Source organism: Pteropus alecto, unplaced genomic scaffold (genome assembly GCF_000325575.1).
Source record: "Pteropus alecto unplaced genomic scaffold, ASM32557v1 scaffold251, whole genome shotgun sequence".
NCBI classification, from domain to species: domain Eukaryota; kingdom Metazoa; phylum Chordata; class Mammalia; order Chiroptera; family Pteropodidae; genus Pteropus; species Pteropus alecto.
The window spans coordinates 2573488-2592043 of NW_006431048.1; the positions used below are offsets into that span (position 1 = coordinate 2573488).

Consider the following 18556-nt stretch of genomic DNA (forward strand, 5'->3'; position numbering starts at 1 on the left):
ATAATAACCATGGGAAAATAATAGTGTATCATAAAGGAGAATAATGCAGTTAATGCCATAGAAAAGGTATAAAATTGCCTCGAGAGACTGAGAGAAATTTTAGCTGAGGGCATCAAAAAGAAGAGTTCATGAAGAAGGTGATAATTAAGCTAGGCATTAGAGGATGATTAGAATTTTGATAACTAGTTAGGGGAAGGATATTTTGGGGTAGAGGAATAGCAGGAGTAAAGGCATGGAGGCAAGTGGGTATTGGCCTCTTCTCGGATGAGTAGGTAGTTTGTGCAACTGGGGTCCATGGATTTATTCTTGGAGGGGATGCAAGGTATATGAAGATTTTTAAATTTTGTTTTCATTTTAGTTATAATATTAAAAATTACCAGTAATAATCTATAATTAAATACTTTCTTGTTGACCTTCAGAATGTCAATTTCTTAAATTAGTGTTTCCCAACTGGGGTCCTAAGATGTGACCTTGAAAGCCATTGAGGAATTTTTTCCCTTTAAAAAGGACCCATAAATTACTCGAGTTTGGGAGACAGGTCTACAGAATAAAGAGATGAGTTTAGAAAAGGGATGTAAAGAGATGAGTTTAGAAAAGGGTATCCAGATTATGAAAGATCCCTCTTATAGAATTGTGTTTTCCTCAATGGACAGTTGGGAAATACTTAAATTCTTAATCAGAGCAGCAATAGAATCAGACCTGTGTTAGGTAAACTACTGATTTGAGGTATGTAGGATTAATTACAAAGGCTACTGGCAGGAGGCCAGGAAAGATTCAGTGAGATCCCAGGCTGGAGTCATTCTTTTATTTGTTTTCTCATTTATTCATTCATTCAACAAAATTTTCTGAGCTTCTATTGTGTGTTCTGGGTATGGGGAACATAATAGACAAGTCTCTGCCTCATGGAGTTTATATCACGGTTGGGGAAATTGCCAATAAACTAGGTAAATAAATAAAATATATATTGTGTGATATGGAGGAAAAAAAAGAAACAGGGAAGAAAGATTTGAAATGTTAGAAGAAGGATGGTGAAATTTCAGAAAGAATGGCCAAAAACAAACTTACTGAGAAGATCAGTTTTTTGGATCTGAAAACCTGAAGGAATGATGCATTGTCTAGGTACAAGCATTCCAGGTAGTGAGAACAGCGAGTATAAAGAGGGGGAAGGGAAGAGCATGACCTGGCAAGGAGGCTAGTATGGCTGGAGCTGAGCGAGAGACTTCATGAAGGAAAGAGTCAGTTTTTTGGATCTGAAAACCTGAAGGAATGATGCATTGTCTAGGTACAAGCATTCCAGGTAGTGAGAACAGCGAGTATAAAGAGGGGGAAGGGAAGAGCATGACCCCTGGCAAGGGCTAGTATGGCTGGAGCTGAGCGAGAGACTTCATGAAGGAAAGAGCGGTAAGGAATGAGACCAAAGCTCATGTGTGTGGTGGTGAAAGTGTGAGGCGAGGTCCTTTAAGATTGTCAGGTTTTTCTGAGCGAAGAAGCCATTGGAGGTTTTGAGCAGAGGAGAACCATGATCACAGTCTGCTTTACTGAGAATAGACTGAAGCTAGAGGTCAAAGGCAGGAGAAAGGAGACCAGTTAGGAAACCAGTACAGTAAACTAGGAGAGAGACGATGATAGCTTGGGCCATAGTGGTGATAGTGGTGGGGGTGAAAAGTGGTCAAATTCTAACTATATTTTGAAGGATTTGCTGATGGATTGGATAAGGGGAATAAGAAAAAGTGGAGTCCGGGATGACTCCTTGTCCTAGGAAGTTGTGGGAATGGAAAGGATATCACAGATGTGACAGAGAACATGAGAGAAAGAGATTGAAGGCAAGATTATTTAGGTTTCACTCTAGAGACCCTGAAATTGTCGATTCCATTCACAGAGACAGAGGACACAGAAGAAGGAAGGGGTGAATTTTAGGGACAAGATGTTGACTTTCCTTTGGAACAGAATTTTTCAGTTTCAAAATAAATGCTGTTCATTTTCAAAATTTTAAAATAAGTGATCTGTCCAGAAAATACAGAGTACAACTGTTTAATATTTTAAAAGGAAGGCAGCAAAAACACTTCGGTTCCTGTGGAAAGCTAATTTTCATTTACTATCCTTCTGAATGGGGTCTTAACAGATGAGTTTCAATATTGTGTTTGAGATATTCTTAATTTTTCAAACATCTAGTTTTTTTAAGCATTCAGTTTTTTTTTTTCAATATTATATTAGTTTCAGATATACAGCATAATGGTTAGACATTTATATAACTTACAAAGTGATCTCCCGATAAGTCTAGTACACCCTTCATACCATACATAATTATTACAATATTATTTACTATATTTCCTATGCTGTACTTTACATCCCCATGAAGCACCCATACCTTTTAAGTACAAATTTCAGTATAAGCTTAAATTCAACAATGCATTCTTTAAAAATGCCATTAATATTTTTGTTAGCTTTTCTTCTGTTTTGGGCCATCCATACTATTACTTCTCTCTAATCTTGTGTTCGTCCTTTCATATACTTTCCAGATATGAAATCCAAGAATAAAGAGTTGATTCTCTGTGCTGGTGGAGTTGGTGGTATGAAAAAGAAATAGGGCTCATAAAGAAATGTAAACAAAGACAGGAAAGAAGAGAAAGAGATAAAGAGTTCAGAGAGATTTACACCTTTATAAAAAGGGTATAAATTGAATTTCAGTCCTTGTGTGTTCATCTATAAAGACTGTAGGAATATTGAAATGAGACTTCATTTTATGCCCGTACAGTATTTCTTTTAAGCAATATTATTAACTCTGCTTATGCAGCTGTTAAAATGAAAATGCTGCAATTGGAATATGTATTTTTGATTAGTAGGTTCAATAGATCACCACTTTTAAGCTTCAATCTGCATCTGACACTCAGCAGGAAAAAAGAAGGGATAAAGGCCTTTAATACGCATTTGTCCAGCATTGAAGCAAGCAGTTAGCAGTCTATATTTTTGTGCCTCTGTTTCACTTGGAGCTTTTTTGAGCTTCTGGCCCAGCCTTCTGTTATAGTGTTCCCACACCCTTGACTTCCTGTATTTTAGCTTCTGTAAATCTCAGGACATGAGAATAGCAGCTTTCTGACAAGCTCTTTCCTCATTCAGAACTATTCTTGCCACCTTCCCAAAGGTGTTCTACCTCTACGTAGTAACAGTTATTTCTTTTATGTGCATAGTACCCATGAAAATTTAAGGAAAATTGCTTTCCACTTTTATTATCCTCATGGATAAATAAGGAATTAAGAATGATGAACTATAAAGCATTTATTCTTCTATGATTGGGAAGCAAATTATACCCCCAAAAAACTTATAGGTGGCTTTGTTCTATAGTGTGAAATGTGATATTGTGTGCCCAGTAAACAATTTAAAGACTTCTGGAAGGCAAATTTATAGTTAAATTATATCTGCTTTTAATCATAGGTATATCCAGTGGTTTCCATAACACATGCCATATTATCTTTCAATTCAGTGTAATTTTCATTAATATTAACAATAGATAACATTTACTAACATGTGTTAATTAGGATGAATATAGTAAACATAGATTCTTCTAAAAATATACTCCATTGCGAAATGCTTTGCAGCTGGCAATATTACATTTAAAATGATCCTATCAGAAAAGATGAATCGTTTCGTATATAGTTGATTCTGAGAATTCAACTAGTGACAACTGCTTATCTAGCTGGAAAAAAAATATAAAGAAGAACTTTAAATCTCTGCCTTACCATTTAAGAAATTTCAGTTGGATCAAAGATTTAAATGTAAAAAATGAACCATACAAGTATTAGAAAATAAACTTGTTTTTTAATAATCTTAAAATGGAGAAGGATTTTCAACTGCAACACAAATCCTAGAAGCCCTAAAAGAAAGGCTTAATACATTTGACTACATAAAAATTTAGAATATCTACATGATTAAATATACTATAAAACAAAGTCAAAAGACAAGATCAAAACTGGGAAATGTTTGCAACAGTAAGAAACATAGTAACTCAGTAGAAAAATGGGTGATATGAGCAAGTAATTACAGAAATTGAAATACAAATGACGTAAACTTTAGAAGATGCTCAACTTTCCATCATAATTAAAAAAATGAAAATAACAGCAATTAGGTATCTATTAGCAGTGATGAAAAAGTATGATAATGTGCTATGTTGCTGAAGTATAGGGAAAAACAGGCATTTCTGATGTGCAAGTAGTTTGGGCATCCTATTTGCAGGGCATTTTGTTAGTATCTATCAAATTCAAAACATACATGTCCTTTAACCCAGTATTTGCACGTCTAGAAAATTACCTTTACCCATTTGCAAGGACAACCATGTTTGTGCAGCTTTGCTTGGAATAGCATAAGGCTGGATGCAACCCAGCGTCTTCAACAGAGGACTTGGTATGGTGAAGTATATAAGTGGAATAGTATGCAGGTGTGGAAAGGAAGTAAAAGTTTTATAAGCTTTGGTATGGAATAATCTCCAAGATATATTGTTGAGTATTATAAAAAGGCAAAGTTTTCATATTATATAACATATTATGTTTAATATCTTTCTACATAGAAAAGGGTGGGAGGGATATTTATACCATTATTTGGCAAGGATTATTTCTGAAAGAAACTATTAGCATTGGTTGTTTCTGGGGTGGAGGCCTGGGAAACTAGAAATCTGTGGAAAGGAGATTTACTTTTTATTTTATACTCTTTCTTACTCTTGGGAATATTTTTACTATATATGTATATTACCTTTTGACTGAGAAAAGTGAGTGAAATAATTAGAGCTTTAATAATGCGAATAAGAGAAGAAAAGGCAAGGAAGGGTTAAATGTAAATTTCCCCAGTACAAAAATATAAACCTTTTGGTGTAAAAATGAACAATGGGTAGATTTAAGAACTAAGACTCTTCTCTGTAAAATACATAAGATTCATATTCCCCCAGATCAATATTTTTTAAAAGTGTGGTCTACAGACCACCTGCTTATTAAAAATATAAATCCTTGGGCCCCACTTCAATCCTACTCATTTAGTCTTTAGAATGAATCCCCAGAATCAATTATTTTAACGAGCTCCTCAAAGGAGAAAACCCACAGTCCTGTCCAATTATTGCATCCAACTCAAAATCCAGAATCTCTGGGTTCTGTCAGATCTTCTTGACTCTCTGGGAGTAACTCCTCCGATTTTTCTTTGTGGCTTTTGGCTTTGTCTTCTAGAAGGCTCTTTATTATTATTATTATTATTATTATTATTTCCTTTTTTGTCCATTATCCTCAGTGGCCACACCTGTGAATGTTACAGGACATGCTCTTTGTGGGGGCTAAACAGCTTTTGCATTTCACTTCCTGCCTGGTGCTGCTTTGGGGACCTGAGCATTACTTTTGGGATCAGCAATCTTAAACCTTTCTAGAACTGTTTTGTAGTGTCTTCCCTACAGAAAAGCATACAGCCATGCCAACACCTTGATTTTTTGCCCATTGAGGCCCATGTTGGACTTCTGATTTATACAACTGTAAGATAATAGACTTGTATTATTTTAAAGCTACTAAATTTGTGGTAACTTGTTATAAGAGCAATGGAAATCTAGTACACCAAATTACTTGTGTGCATATTTTTTAGTGATAAAGCAGGTCCTGTGAACCACTATGAACAGGAATGTAAATTACTACAAACCCTTCTGAAAAAACAATTTAGGAATAGGTTTCATAAGGCCTAAAATGTTCATAACTTTGATTTATTGTCCTTAAATAATTTAGAAGTGGCCAATATTTACATACAAAGATTGTCACAACGGCATTATCAATATTAGCAAATCAGTAGCAAACAGGAAAATGCTTAAACGGTTTTCGTACATCTGTGTAATAGACTGTCATGGAGCCATTACCAATTATGATTATAAATTATAAAAAATCTTTAATAAGATGCGAAAAATATTTCTGACAGACTATAAAGTTAAATCGACTTAGTGCATAAAACTGTATATTCAATATGATATTTGTGGTTACCTGTGCTTAAGTATTGATCGAGAGAGGCACTGGAAAAAAAAAATATTAGTAGTGTTTGTTCAAGTTATTTAATTGAATTATTGAATATATGGATTTTTTCTTTCTCTTTGTACTTCTTTTCTACTATGAGTATATATACTTTTAAGCTAAGAGTATAAAATAAAAGTTATGAGACAAAATGGGGGGAGGTAGACATCTCCCAGATCAGTCCGTTTTCCCCCTGTACCTTGCCAAGAGATTTCTGCATTTGGTCTTAATAAAAACCCCACAAGAGAGATAAAATGCCTTTGAAGAAATTGAAACATAAAGAGAGTAGGTGATTCACCAAAGATTATGTGGTTAATAAATTTAGCTAAGATTAGAAGCTGAGTCTTCTATTATTTAATCCAATATTCTTTCACTATTTTTTATTTACTTTCTATAACTGATAAGTTATTATTGTAAACTTCTTTAGAACCGAGACTGTAATACTAATCTTTATATTCCCTTTAGTGTCTAGCTATAGGTGCCTTGACTATAGTAGATATTCAATACATATTTTTAATTGAATCGTAATTGGTCAAAATTATTAAAGATACAAAAGTGAAATATATTTTCATAAAAGAAAACTGAAGTCGTGATAGCAGTCTTTGGAGACTCATTTCTTTTCCAACATCATCTCTCTTTCTCTTTTCCTAACTTCCTTTTTCCCATGATTAATTCATAACATCTCTGACCCTTTTTATTGCCCTGTCTTTTCTTGGGCTAAGTAAAGGGGAACTATTTCTAGTACTTTTGCCATTTTCAATATCCAGGAAACTCTGTAACACATGAGTTTAGTCTGATGCAAGATAATTAAGAATTAGGAATTGGGAGAAAATTTATGAACCATTAGTATATTGAGTCTTAGAGGTAAGTATTTTTATGGATTCTAAATTATTTCATATTAAAAATCATAGAATTTAAGTTAAGAATGCTGGACTTGCATTGAGGAAGTATCTGCTAAGTTTCTAAAAAGCCAACTCTCTCTCTAATGCTATCACCAGTGCCAGTCATAATAAACTGAAGGTTTATAAAGTAGGTCTATGTACAGAATAAAAATATGCTAGCGACAGCGTGTCTTTGGATCTGAGAACCTTGGGTTATTTTAACAATCAATGATCTTTGTTATTACTACTATTAACAGAACCTTCAGAATGAGACCATGTGGGAGAGAGATTTGTGGACTGGTGAAATCAGTTCTGATTTTACTTTCTCTTCTCATCCTGGCTTAGCCGTTAGCTAGGTATATGACTTTGGAGCTCCCGTAATACTTTTTGGAGAAAGGAAAGTTATAAAATTATAAGTGTGATTGTAAATATGTTATTAGCCTTCCTGGAACACGATTTTATAACTATAAAATGAGAAGGGTGGGTTACCTAGGTGAAGTTTAAAGTGTTTTCCAACTATAAAAATTCTAATGCTAAAATATATTATTCTAAGTAGAAAATAATTTAGGAATGATAGGTCTTTTTTCCAGGATGTCAGAAAGCAAAAGGTTAGGATACCAGAATATCATTAAATACAAACTGAAATGTCAAATACATTAGAAAATGTGAACTGTAGGTCTTCAATTTGAACTTTAGCTATTGGCATTTTTGAAAAGCTATAGTTTATTCAATAGTATGGAAAAAAAAATGCAGCTGTATGCAAATGCCATACCACATGCCACTGAGGCCTCAGCCTCCCTGTAGGCCAGCTCAGACACTAATTGAGGGCCGAAGGTGCTCAGGGCAAGGGCAGGACTTGGTAAGCCCTCATTAAGTGCCTCTGTCCTCCTCAAGGCCAGCAAGCCTTAGCAGTGCTGATGTAGTGGGCAGCACCTAGTCTCTACCATCCAGTTCCACTGATGCTGGGGAAACTGCCGGACTCGACCTTTAATCTTACTCTCAGCCTCTAGGGAAATTCCTCTATCTTTTATCCATTTTTTCCACCTGGCCTATGGGGATGGCACAAACCAGGTCTCAGAAGTAGGCAGAAAGTAGATAAGGCGGAAAAAAGAGAAAAGAAAAAAGATCTGAAGGAGTAAGGAAGATGGGCGGTGGTGGGGTGGGTGGGGGAGTGTATAAATTAAAGAATCAATGAGAGACTGGGAAGGAGAGCATGACACTTGCCCTTTGGGCAGATCTGTCACAGCTTGACCTGCAAAGGTCAGACCTGTAATCCCTTAACTGTGAATATACACCTATCTTTATCAGGCATGAAGTTTCAAGTTAGGAGGCAAGATTTAAACCCCTTGGATTCATTAGTCAGTTTCCAGAGAGCTCCCTTTCTGCTATAGAGCTTATTGCCCAGGAGACAAAGCTGCCTCTTCACTCTCCTAATTTACCCCCGCCTCTGTCAGGTCCACTATGCTTGACACAGTACTAAAGTGTTGGCCTTGCTTTTACCACCCTCAGTGTCTTTTTTTTTTTAAGGTTTTTTGTTTTTTTTTTTTAGCATACTTGTTAATCGCCTTGTTTTTTGTATTGCTGAGTTTAAACTTTTTAAAATTTATACGTGGAACTGAAGTGATATATGTGTTTAGGTAACTAACTGAAGTTTTTAAAGTGCAGGTTAGTTATGTATTTCAGTGACACCACTTCCCTATACTTGAATCAGTCCATGCATTCCTAGAGAGCATCCACACTGCACTCACAGTCAGTGACTCCCTGTGGGGAATTTGGAAGTTATGGTCCTTACCCACGTGGAACTTAATTGTTACTTGAAAACAAAACTGCAGTATGTAATGATGGCACGGAAAAATAAAAATAAATTATATGATTTACTTCACTTTACTGAAGATTGTGAATTACTCCTCTTTTGTTTTTCTGTGTTATTTTTAAGTCAACCCAGATAAATAAGTATTAATTTCTGAAAGCCAGCTTCTTTCACGAGTGCTTAGAAAGCATTAGGACAATCATGAGTTGTATTTACCTTTCAATATGTGAAGGCAGAAAGACTTTTTCAGTTCTGACTTCATTTAAGCTGGGTGTTTTTTCTTTTCACATTGCCAAGTTTATCTGCCTAATTTTTGTTCTGGCATCTGTTTCTAACTACTAGAATGAATAGTCTAAATTGAAATTTCCATTTCCTCACGAGACTAACTTTCATCCTTAACATTCTTCTGAAACTGCTTGTACTCAGATCATAAATGACTTTCTTGTTGCTGAATGCAATGGTTACATTTCCATTAAACCATCTTTCTGTTTGATTTGATCTGCCATTCACTCTCATCTTCTTGATACCCTTCTCTCCTTAGTTGCTATGATGGCCATCTTTCCTCTTTCATTTTTGTCCTGCCTCTATAATTGCTCCTTCTCAATCATCTTCCTAGACTCCTCTTCCTCTGACTATTTAAAAAATATTGGTATTCTCCAGTGTTTGTTCCCCAACTCCAACATATATCTCTTAGTTTGGACCTCTTTCCTTAGCTTCTAACCTATATTAATCTACTTATTGGACATTTTTACCAAGTTATGGTACCTCCCCTGTCCCTATGGTACCTCCCCTGTCCCTAAATCTGGTCATTCATCTAGCCATATCTATTGTATGGCTAGGACCATCTCCAAACCATCTCCTAACCTCTGTGGCTCCACTGTGATTGCCAATACTGCCAAAAGGTCCTTGTCCTAGACTCTGCTCCTGAAAGTGTCCCACTCTGGCTGTCTTTCCTTCAGCTTTGCTATTCCCTATGGTCTGAGGAGTCTGTAGGACCAAGGAAACGTGCCTGTCCTGTCTACCACATTCTAGCTACACAAGACCCCAGAAATCCCTGCCAACAGAAATCCCTGCCAACAGACCTCCTTCACAGGTCTCTTCTTCCAAGAGTGGACTGTATCCTTGGTGGGTACTCTCTAGGCCCAAGAGACAGCTGTTTGGAAGCGGGTAGGTAGAGCTTTGATGGAGTTGGAACTTCAGGTCCACATACATACATGTGAAGCCCCTGATGTTGTAGATCAGAGCTAGAGGTCAGAAGAGAGAAGAAGAACATGCAGAGACCTCCATTGGTACTCTTGTCACAGGCCCCAAAAACATTAGGGACAGGACAAATTATTGCCTTACTTTTCTTTATATTCCTAGTACAGTGCTAGTAGGTGATACTTCAGGCTAGTAGGAGATTCTTAAGGGCAAGGACTTTTTAATTTTATATTCCTAAATGTTTAGGCCAGTCACAATGCTTACCCAATACACAGTGAATACTCAGTACATGTTCGTTGTCTGAGTTAAAAAACACAGCTTGTACTCAACAGTTTATAATAATTTCATCTCCTTAATTGTCATGATAGTGTATTATAATGTTTATATGATTTTATCATATCTTACGGCCAGCATTTTTCTAGAAAAACATACCTCTAATTTTGCATTACCATTAAATGGGGAAAATAGATTTTATATATAAAACTAAATTTTATTTTTAAATATCTTTTTACAAACAAATTAATTTCATAAAATGGGATGAATTAATGGTAGGTAGCAGAGAATAGCATCAAACAAATGGGAAGAATGAAACTGGGTTTTCATGTGTGTTTTCCCATGAATTCAGAGGGTAACCCCGAGATTCTGTAGGTCCCAGTTGTCCTACTGAGCTCATTTGTGAGGAGGGTATGTTTGACTTTTAATGCAAAAATCACATGAGTACTTAAAATTAGAGTAATTTTAGAATACCAAATCAGCACGTTTTAATTCCTGAAATGATTTTTCACTCTGATAATACATGTGGCCCCCCAAACTCAGTGATCTTGTAGGCCTAGAAATGTCCTTAATGTCTTACCTGCTTTGGATTCTACTTTAGCACATGTACCATGTTACAGTGAGGAATATTTGGACCTGAGAATTAACTGGACTTGGATAATCCTTAACATTACTGCAAGCTCACACATTCTATGACTCTTATATTTGCTGCTTGGAGAATAGTCTGTTTTTGATCCATGGAGGGATAACAAAGAGTTAAACCATGAAAATATTTGAGTCTTATACCTTAATTCTTAGGATTCATATTTTATCAACTTTTTCGTTTTATTTTTGTTTTTTTGATATGTCATTTTTTTCAATGTTCTCCCTCTGTGCTTAACATTTTTAGGCCTAATAAAATGTATGCATTCCAGCCCTTCTCCTTCTAAACGAGTCTTTCAGGAATTCCTCATTAAAAGTATTAAATATCAAAGCAGTTACCTTTATGAGCCATCATGGGCTGGCTGTCTGTTGTGCCATCACAAGTCATGATTAAGGGAGTCATGATTAAAACCACTTAATGACATTGTTTCAAGAATATTTCTACGCTGAAATTGCTGTGTGACAGCTTGGGATTCACTGGGCTTTTGAAGGAGGCATTTGGTTTATAAACAGTTTAAATTGTTTTTGTCATCTAGAAAATAGTTCCCCTTATACAAGAAGATTTTTAAAGGTGTTTACTTTTCTTGATTTAGTAATGATGCTTGGAGCTATTTTGCCTTCAAATGATTTTTCCAACATTTACAAAGATGTGAGCAGACCTAATTCACATCTTTCACTCCCTTATGCTTCTATATTAGGACCCACTCACTTATGCTTCTATATTAGGACCCACTCACTTATGGGTCCTAATATAGAAGCATAAAGATGTGTGGGTTCTATTAGGACCCACACATCTTTCACTCCCTTATGCTTCTATATTAGGTCCCACTCACTTATGCTTCGATATTAGGACCCCTACCTCTTTCTCATATGCCTGTTTATTACTTCTTTCTGCATTCAAAAAATTGTTTCGAAGTATTTTGAGGTGGCAATTGTTTAAAAAGAGGATTTGACACTCACGTGGTGATTAAAAAGCAAAACAAACACTACCTTTTTCTCATATGCCTGTTTATTACTTCTTTCTGCATTCAAAAAATTGTTTCGAAGTATTTTGAGGTGGCAGTTGTTTAAAAAGAGGATTTGACACTCACGTGGTGATTAAAAAGCAAAACAAACAAGCAAAAAGTAGTTAGTATCATGTAAATGTCACATATACTGTCCCTGCCCTTTCCTCTACCTCCAAGGCAAAAGAGGTGGACTCACCACCTCCTTTTCTTGTCTATGTTTTTTTGGACTTCTGGCTTCTTTTTCAAGGCTACTCTTGAATTGGATATGTAGGTTGGGGGTGGAGGAAGAAATGTGGGGAAAGGGTTTGGTTAGCAAGGAACAGGATAAAGTACTAAATAGAATACTGAGAAAAGATACCTTCTCCTAATAGATGCTCTGTACATGCTTACTGAATTTAATCTCCTCATATTTTATGGGAGAATAAATGGAATCCCACAAAGATAGTTGCAGACCACGTCCTCTGATTCTTTGACCAATTACTCTTCTATTAGAGATACTATAATGACTATTTTCTTTTTTTGTAGTTCTGTCGCTAAGCACAGAGTAGCCGTGAAATGTTGAGTTCAACTGTATTATTTGTAGGACTGGTGGCACTAACTAGGTCTTTTTATGTGTGGCAATCTAATAGAATATGGGTTTTGGAGTCAGACCTGGGTCTAAATCTCAGCTTCACCTGTTAGCACTTAGGCAAGTTTCTTAATCTTTCTAAGCCGAGGCTCTCTCATCTTGATAAATGAAAGATAAGATTAGCTTCCACATGGTGTTGTTATAATAAATAAAACAAGGTTATTTGAAAGTATTTAGTTTGGTATGCAGCACAAATCAGAGGCTTCAGTAAATATTTATGAAATGAATAAGGCATAACTATTACTATATTTGATCTCCTTTACAGAGAGTCAACATACTTTACCCTGCAGGTGTGGCATATTCTTTATAGATATGTATTCTTATTACCCAAGTTAACTGCTATTTAGCTAATGTCTTTTTGTCTAGAAAATGCTTCACCTACCTCACAGCCTTTTAATTTGTTTAATTCCAGACTAATCCATGGAGGACAGATGTTAAATGGATTAGCAGGTCCAACTGTAACGAATGCAGCTCCATTCCTCTCCACTACATGGTTTTCTGCAGATGAACGGGCTACTGCCACAGCTATTGCGTCAATGCTCAGTTATCTTGGGGGAGCATGTGCATTTTTAGTTGGACCACTTCTTGTTCCAGCTCCCAATGGGACGTCGCCTCTTCTTGCTTCCGAGAATAGCAGGGCCCACATTAGAGATCGCATAGAGAATGTATTATATGCAGGTATTTTGAAGTTTCTTTTCTTCCCGTTATACTTTGTCTTTTATCCTAGTCATCTTCACTTTGGTTTTTGTATACCAGGTCACATCTTGTGAAATACTTAAGAGGACTAATATATACATATGCGTATACGTGCTTTTCTTGTCACCTTATATGGAGATGCCTACTTGAAACTATCTAAGAAGTTATTAAGTTTTCAATGTATAAGTGCTACATGGAAGGTTATTTCTTTACTTTTCCCATCCCTTTACAGTTAAGCACTGTGTAACACATTGTCTAGTGTCTTTTCTAGATATTTTATCAATATATTAAACTAAACATTATTATCAACAGTAAACATTAGCTAAGCAACTATTGGTAGATGTTAAGCTTGTTTTCTTCCTTACAATTCCCCTTTATTGGCCATGTTCTCTAACCTAATAAATCTGGGTCACTCATGGTTTATTCTTCTCTTCATTTCCTAGTCTCTGTATGTTTAGTCTACTAATAAGGGATGTCTACTTTTCCAAAAAATTCTCTTGAATCCTTTCTCTTTATTTCGAGAGCCAAACCCTAGTCCACTCTTACATTATAGTCTCTTACAAATCTCCTTAAATATGTTCCATCACCCCATATGGCTATTTATTATTTCCTTCTGCATTCAGAAAACTTTTTGTAAGTGTTTACTATATACCAAGCACTGTGCTAAGTGCTGGGAATGGGTAAGATCACTGATAAGATAATTATACTACGATTAGAGATATACAGAGTTTGGAAGGCCTAACTGGTCTAGATTTGGAGAGAAGTTGAGGAGTCAGGGAAGGCTTCATCAAGAATGTGATAATTAAACAAAATTAAGAATTTTGTAGGCGTTCACAAAATGTTCAAGTGAGTTAGGGTATTCTGCATAGAAGGGCCAGAACTGCAAGAGCAGAGAAAGTATGAGAGAGCTCAGTATGTCTAGGGAACTGAACGTAATTTGGTATGGCTAGAGTAGTGTAAATATAGGTGTTTGGGTGTCGGTAGCAAGTGGCAGAAAATGAGACTGGAAAGATAAGGGACCAGATTATGATGAACTTCATATTAATTCATTTATTCACTTATCAATTTAACAGATATATTTTGAGCTTCTATGTATCTGTCACTGAGGTAAACATGGTTCCTACCTTTATAGAATTTATAGTGTCCCAAATGATGCAGACAAGTAAACGGTCATAAAACAAAGTGGTAAGTGCTATAAGCAAAGGCCTACAATTGCTGGGACAGCTCAGAGGAGGAACACCTAACCCAGATTTTGGAGGTCAAGTAGAACTTTCTCAATATGCAGCATCTAAGTTGGAACTAAAGGATGAGTGAGAATTAGGCTAATACAATGGGCACCCAGTAAGGGAAGAGAGCCTGCTACATTCAAGCAACTTAAATCCCAGAGGGGCTTAGATCTGGTGAAAGTATTGATAGATGAAGCTAGAGAAGTAAGCCAGGCCATGCAAGCCTTCTCAGCTGGGCTGAAGGATTCCAAGTTCACCACGTTGCAGGCAAAGGCCACACTCTGAATAATTTTGCACTACAGAGTTATGTGATAAGATTTACATTTAAAAATATGATTTAGAAGGAATAAAAGTAAAGCAGCAATAGTGACAATATACAAAGTTTTTAATACCCCTATAGACTCTTTTTAAAGAAAAAAAATTCAAATGTAAAATAAGTAAGCAAATAAATAAAACCGAAAGCAGATGAAACAAAAATTTAAACTTTATTTTGGTTATATCTATATTTTTATTGAAAACTTAAACGATGTTTGTATCTTTTAAATGACTAGATTTTAGGCACTATTGGGCATGTATTGATTCTCTACAGTCTTCTGGCTTAAGGTTCCTATGCATTCAAAAAGAAGCCCCTACTCAAAACTTCCCAGTTATTACTTCAGTGCTTTCATATTTGCCATCTGCCTTTCTGAAATATTGTTTCATGAACCTTCATTCCATGAAAAATATTATGCTAGAATCGCTACCTTAGAAGTTGATGACTCTTAAACTAAATCATTCTAAAGTCATCATAAACTATAGGCCAGTATCCTTTGTGAATATAGAACTACAGGTCCTGAACAAAATACAGCAAACCAGATCCAGTGACACATAAAAAGGATTATACACCATGACCAAATGAGATTTATTCCTAGAATGCAAGGTTGGTTTAACATTCAAAACTGAAGTAACATAGTATGTCATATCAATGGAATAAAGGAGAAAAGCCATGGATCATCTCAATAGATGGGGGCGGGGGGGAGGACAGAGGAGTATTGACAAATCTAATACCCTTTCAAGATAATAATACACACTCAACAAATTAGGAATAGACAAGAGTTCCCTCAATCTAATAAAGGACATCTATGGAAACCCCACAGATAAGATCATATTTAATGGTCAAAGACCGCATTCTCCCTGAAGTCAGAAACAAGACATGTCTGGTTAACATTGTGCTGGAAGTTCTAACTAGGATCACTGAATAAGGAAAAGAAATAAAAGGCATCTAGATAAGAAAGGGAGAAATAAAGCTGTCTCTATTGAAAGTGACATGATTTTGAATGCAGAAAATCCTCTGTAGTCCACTAAAAAACTATTAGATTTTAAAAAACAAGTTCAGTAAGAATGAACAAGTTTATTCTAAAAAAAAAAGTTTGAGGATACAAGATTAATATCTAAGACTCAATTGTATTTCTGTACATTAGCAACAAGCAACCAGAATATAAAGTTAGGAAAACAATACAATTTATAATAGCCTCAAAAAGAATACAATATTTAGGAATAAATTTAACAAAGTAAATGTAAAAATGTGAAGGCTATAAAACATCATCAAAAGATATTTTAAAAGATCTAAAGAAATGGAAAGACTTCCATGTTCATGTGTTGGAGATTTTAATAGTGTGAAGATGAATAATATGCCCCAAATTTTTATATAAATTCAGTGCAATCTCAGTTAATATTCAGCTATCTGTGTTGCAGAAATTGACAAGCCGATCCTAAAATTTATATGGAAATGCAAGGGACCCAAAATAGACAAAACAGTCTTGAAAAAGAACAAAGTTAGAGAACTCACACTTGCCACTCTCAAAACTTAGTACAAAGCTACACTAATCAAGACAGCATGGTACTGGCATAAGGATAGACATATAAATAAATGGAACAAAAGGACGATTCCAAAAAAAATAAACCATTACATTTATGTTCAATTGACTTTTCACAAGGGTGCCCTGACAATTCAATAGGTAAAGAATAATCTTTTCAACAAATGGTACTGGACTAACTGGATATCCAAATGTAAAAGAATCAATTTGAACCCCTTCCTTACACTGTATACAAAAACTAACTCAAAATGGATCATAAACCTAAATGTGAGAGCTAAAACTATAAACTTTAGAAGAAAACATAAATAAATTTGCATAACCTTGGGTTAGGTAAAACCTTTTTATAAAGAATACCAAAAGCACAAATGACAAAAGAAAAAATAGATAAGTTGGATTTTATCAAAATTTAAAACTTTTGTGTATCAAAAGACACCATCAACAAAGTGAAACAACAACTTACAGAATGAGAGAAAATAGATGCAGATCATGTATCTGATAAGGGACTTAACCAGACTATATATTTTAAAACTCTTATAATTCAACAACAGAGACAACCTAATTAAAAAATGGGCAAAGGACTGAATAGCCATTTCTCCAAAGAAGATATACAAATGTCCAACAAGTACAGGAAAGAATGCTCATTGTCATTAGTCATCAGAGAAATGCAAATCAAAATTATAATGACATAAACTTCATGCCCAGTAGGATGGCTATAATCAATAAAATAGAAAATAACAAATGTTTATGAGAAAGTAGAGAAATTATACATTGGAACCCTTATGTATTGCTGGTAGAAATATAAATGTTACTTTGGAAACAGTTTGACAGTTCCTCAAAATATTAAACATTGATTACCATATGACCCAGCAATTTCATTCTAGGTATATGCCCAATGAGATGAAAACATACATCCATGCAAAAATTTGTACATGAATGTTCATCTTAGCATTATTCATAACAGCCTAAAAATAGAAACAATACAAATGTCTGTCAACTAAGTGGATTAAAAAAAGTGGTATATCCATTCAGTGGACTATTATTTGGCAAAAAAAGAAAAAAAAAAGGAATAAAGGACTGATACATGCTTCAATATGGATGAACCTTGAAAACATTATGCCAGGTGTAATAAGCCAGTCACAAAAGACCACATATTATACGATTACATTTATAAGAAATGTCCATGATACTCAGCTCCGTAGATACTGAAAGTAGATTAGTGGTAACCCAAAGCTAGGAGATTTGTGGGGGTGATGGATAAATTTATGAGAGTCTTTTTCTGGGATGATAAAAATGTTCTAAAACTGATTGTTGTGATGGTTGCACAAGTTTGTGACTGTACTAAAAACCATTGAATTGTGCTCTTTAAATGTGTGGATTATATGTTACATGAATTATATCTCAAGTTGTTTACAAAGATGCTAGTAGAAAAGTGGTCAAAGAATATGGACAAGGCAATCAGAAGAAGAAATACAAATGGCCAGTAAGTGTATGGAAGATGTTCATTGTTACTAACAATTAAAAAAACTATAAATTAAAAAATTTATTAACTTTTTGTTGCTTCTCAGATTGACAAAGAATAAAGATATTATATGTGGTTAAGTGTCTTATAGGAATCTTGTACCTTTTCCTAAGAATATAGCCCTAGAATTAGAATTATCCTACTGAAATGATCTCTAGAAATCCCTTAGTCTAATCCCTTTATTGACCCAGAAACAGAATAGAGAGCCCAGAAATAAATTCACGCCTACATGGTCATTTAATTCATTACAAAGGAGTCAAGAACAAGTAAGGGGTTCAAGTTCCAAGTTAATTAATGGCATAGGCGGGTCTATACTTCAGTGCTTTCTGACTTTTCTGCTAAATTGGGCACCGTTAAAAGCTGGGACTTCTAAGTGTCAGAACTCCAGGGGAGAATGATGAGGACACCTACGAACCTTCCCTGCTGTGGTAGTGCCAAACTAAGATTGTTTGGATGTTCATTCTGATTATTTGTTTTAGTTCTGATTATTTAATAGTCTACATTGGCTAGTCCCGTGTTTATAAAATTTTGTTGTCTTTTGGTTTCTTATTTTGGATGCTTTCCTATTCTGTTCCTATTCCCATATAGCCTGTAAATTGAGTCTGTCCTACACTATGCATCTTTAGAATATCATATCGTTGATCAAACAGACCTGCTGTCCTGTTCTTACCAATTTTCTCAATCATATTCTTTAGGTCTGAAGACCATGCTTTTTATACAGTCATCCTAGACCCGTTTTGAAATCTCTTATAGTTCAGTACTATTGGTTTTTAGTGTGTTTTCTCCATAAAGTAC

At 35.2% G+C, this 18556-nt stretch overlaps 1 protein-coding gene across 2 annotated transcripts in view; it reads left to right on the forward strand.

Moving 5' to 3' along the window:
• Positions 1-18556, forward strand: part of DIRC2 (disrupted in renal carcinoma 2) — a 67680-nt gene that overhangs the window by 10391 nt on the left and 38733 nt on the right. For both annotated transcript variants that reach the window (XM_006905570.3, XM_015596215.2), the window contains exon 3: positions 12877-13142. In XM_006905570.3, the coding sequence (XP_006905632.1) occupies positions 12877-13142 (266 nt within the window). The remainder of the gene's footprint in view (positions 1-12876; positions 13143-18556) is intronic.